The sequence below is a fragment of the Penaeus monodon genome, chromosome 27 (genome assembly GCF_015228065.2).
Source record: "Penaeus monodon isolate SGIC_2016 chromosome 27, NSTDA_Pmon_1, whole genome shotgun sequence".
In the NCBI taxonomy this organism is placed as follows: Eukaryota; Metazoa; Arthropoda; class Malacostraca; order Decapoda; family Penaeidae; genus Penaeus; species Penaeus monodon.
The window spans coordinates 29,283,228-29,283,688 of NC_051412.1; the positions used below are offsets into that span (position 1 = coordinate 29,283,228).

The 461-nt window shown below is 35.4% G+C and overlaps 1 protein-coding gene across 1 annotated transcript in view; it reads left to right on the forward strand.

Annotated features, from left to right (window-relative positions):
* LOC119590754 overlaps nucleotides 1–461 on the forward strand; it is a gene marked incomplete in the record, with an annotated part of 26,818 nt that overhangs the window by 23,750 nt on the left and 2,607 nt on the right. The window contains 1 exon segment of the mRNA XM_037939463.1: nucleotides 384–461. Coding sequence (XP_037795391.1) covers nucleotides 384–461 — 78 coding nt within the window.

A 461-nucleotide genomic window follows, 5' to 3' on the forward strand; every position in this document is an offset into this window, starting at 1 on the left:
TACTGCAGCATGATTAGTACTTACTTTTTGGATTACTGCAATGTAGGCTCGTGGTAGTATGCATTTAGAACGTTCAAATACAAACAGTTTTATATAATTACAAAATACTGAATAGTTATAGTTAAATCATAAATTGATATTCGTTGAAATGATTTATGCAAATGATTCCCCCCTTAGTCACTTAAGAGAAACATTATATGGCTCTTTTCGTGAAAATAGTTTCATTTACATTTTAGTTTCACTGATTAGACGATGTCAGAGTAGTGAGGTTATTGCCATTCGCCAATCTAACTCTGAAGACTTTTTAGTTTACACGAGTCTATAGCTATATATTAAATTGCATGAATTCCGGGATCTTCAACGTTGTTCTTCCTTTTCATCAGACACCAGTTTAATCGCCGCCAGCTGTCAGACCTGAGAGAATTGGTTGAACATCTAGGAGTAGCTGCAAACGGCGAGTC